Source organism: Fusarium odoratissimum (genome assembly GCF_000260195.1).
Source record: "Fusarium odoratissimum NRRL 54006 unplaced genomic scaffold supercont1.321, whole genome shotgun sequence".
In the NCBI taxonomy this organism is placed as follows: domain Eukaryota; kingdom Fungi; phylum Ascomycota; class Sordariomycetes; order Hypocreales; family Nectriaceae; genus Fusarium; species Fusarium odoratissimum.
In genome coordinates, this window is record NW_022159007.1 from 520 (window position 1) to 1,600 (window position 1,081).

A 1,081-nucleotide genomic window follows, 5' to 3' on the forward strand; every position below is an offset into this window, starting at 1 on the left:
GAAATTAACACCGATGGCATCTTATAATACTTTGCGAAGGAGTATATTAAATTAGGATCCTGTATACCTAAGGCTCAAAGGTTCTCATACATAGCTTCTGGGCAGTAAAGGTCTAGAGCTCTGTAAGATTTTCATGTGACTCAATGCAGTGTACTTGGTTCAAGACTCATGATACGATATCAGGTAATGGTGTTCTTGTATAGTCACTGCGACACCGCTTAGACGGCCGTGGATGGCACATTGGTGGTGATATGCAAAGTAACACATATCCCATAGCATCTACTAGTGCACGGCCAATTTCAGGTTCACTTTCCGCACTTCTGCTTTCCATTCTTTGTTTCACCCCTTGCAATGGCGGATCGCTAGCGTTTAACAGGTAAATGGTCCTGAGATTGACTGTACCGTCACCGTGGATGGCTGGGAAATCCTCACGCCCTGCGCCTATGGTGTATTGTAGCTCCGACAACAGCTATTGGTAGCCTGCTCCGTTAGACAGGCAGCCATTGACCAAGAACAGTTGCTTAAAATAACCTTTTTGTGTATTTTATTGAGGGAGCGACACAATCTGAGTTCTTGTGGTAAGATGTGAACCTAAGTCAAGTTAGTATTCATCTTGTACATCCCATATTCCGAGATATGGGAGTAATATCTCCATTGTGTATCGGAAGCATGTAAGCAACAAGTGGTATAAAGGTCTCCTTTTATCCCCTGATGCTCACAGAAGATCCTGCACGCTTGGACTTGCAGGCTCGAGCTTCCCCTCCGCTGTTTCAACGGCTTCACACGCTCGAATCATATATTCAAGAGTTTTGCTCCACTTTACAACATGAAAATCTTTACCTTGATCGCTCCTCTACTTTCTCTCCCGCTAGTCTTTGCCAGCCTTGGTGGTGACTACGGAAATGGTTATGGCGAAAGGGTCAAGACCGTGACAGCTACGGTCACTCACACTGTCACTAAGCCAGCCTACAAGCCCCCCATGACCAACACCAAGACTGTCACCAAGTACAAGCCTCCAACCACCAAGTACAAGACCGAGACAAAAACTGTCACCAGTTACAAGCCTCCAGTCACCAAGTAC

At 45.8% G+C, this 1,081-nt stretch overlaps 1 protein-coding gene across 1 annotated transcript; it reads left to right on the forward strand.

The window, feature by feature from the left end:
* Nucleotides 1–732: 732 nt before the first annotated feature.
* Nucleotides 733–1,054, forward strand: FOIG_16919 (uncharacterized protein; the record flags this gene model as incomplete). Its single annotated transcript, XM_031218399.1, has 1 exon — nt 733–1,054. A coding segment is annotated over exon 1 (228 nt), but the record flags the coding sequence as incomplete, so codon positions are not given.
* Nucleotides 1,055–1,081: the final 27 nt, after the last annotated feature.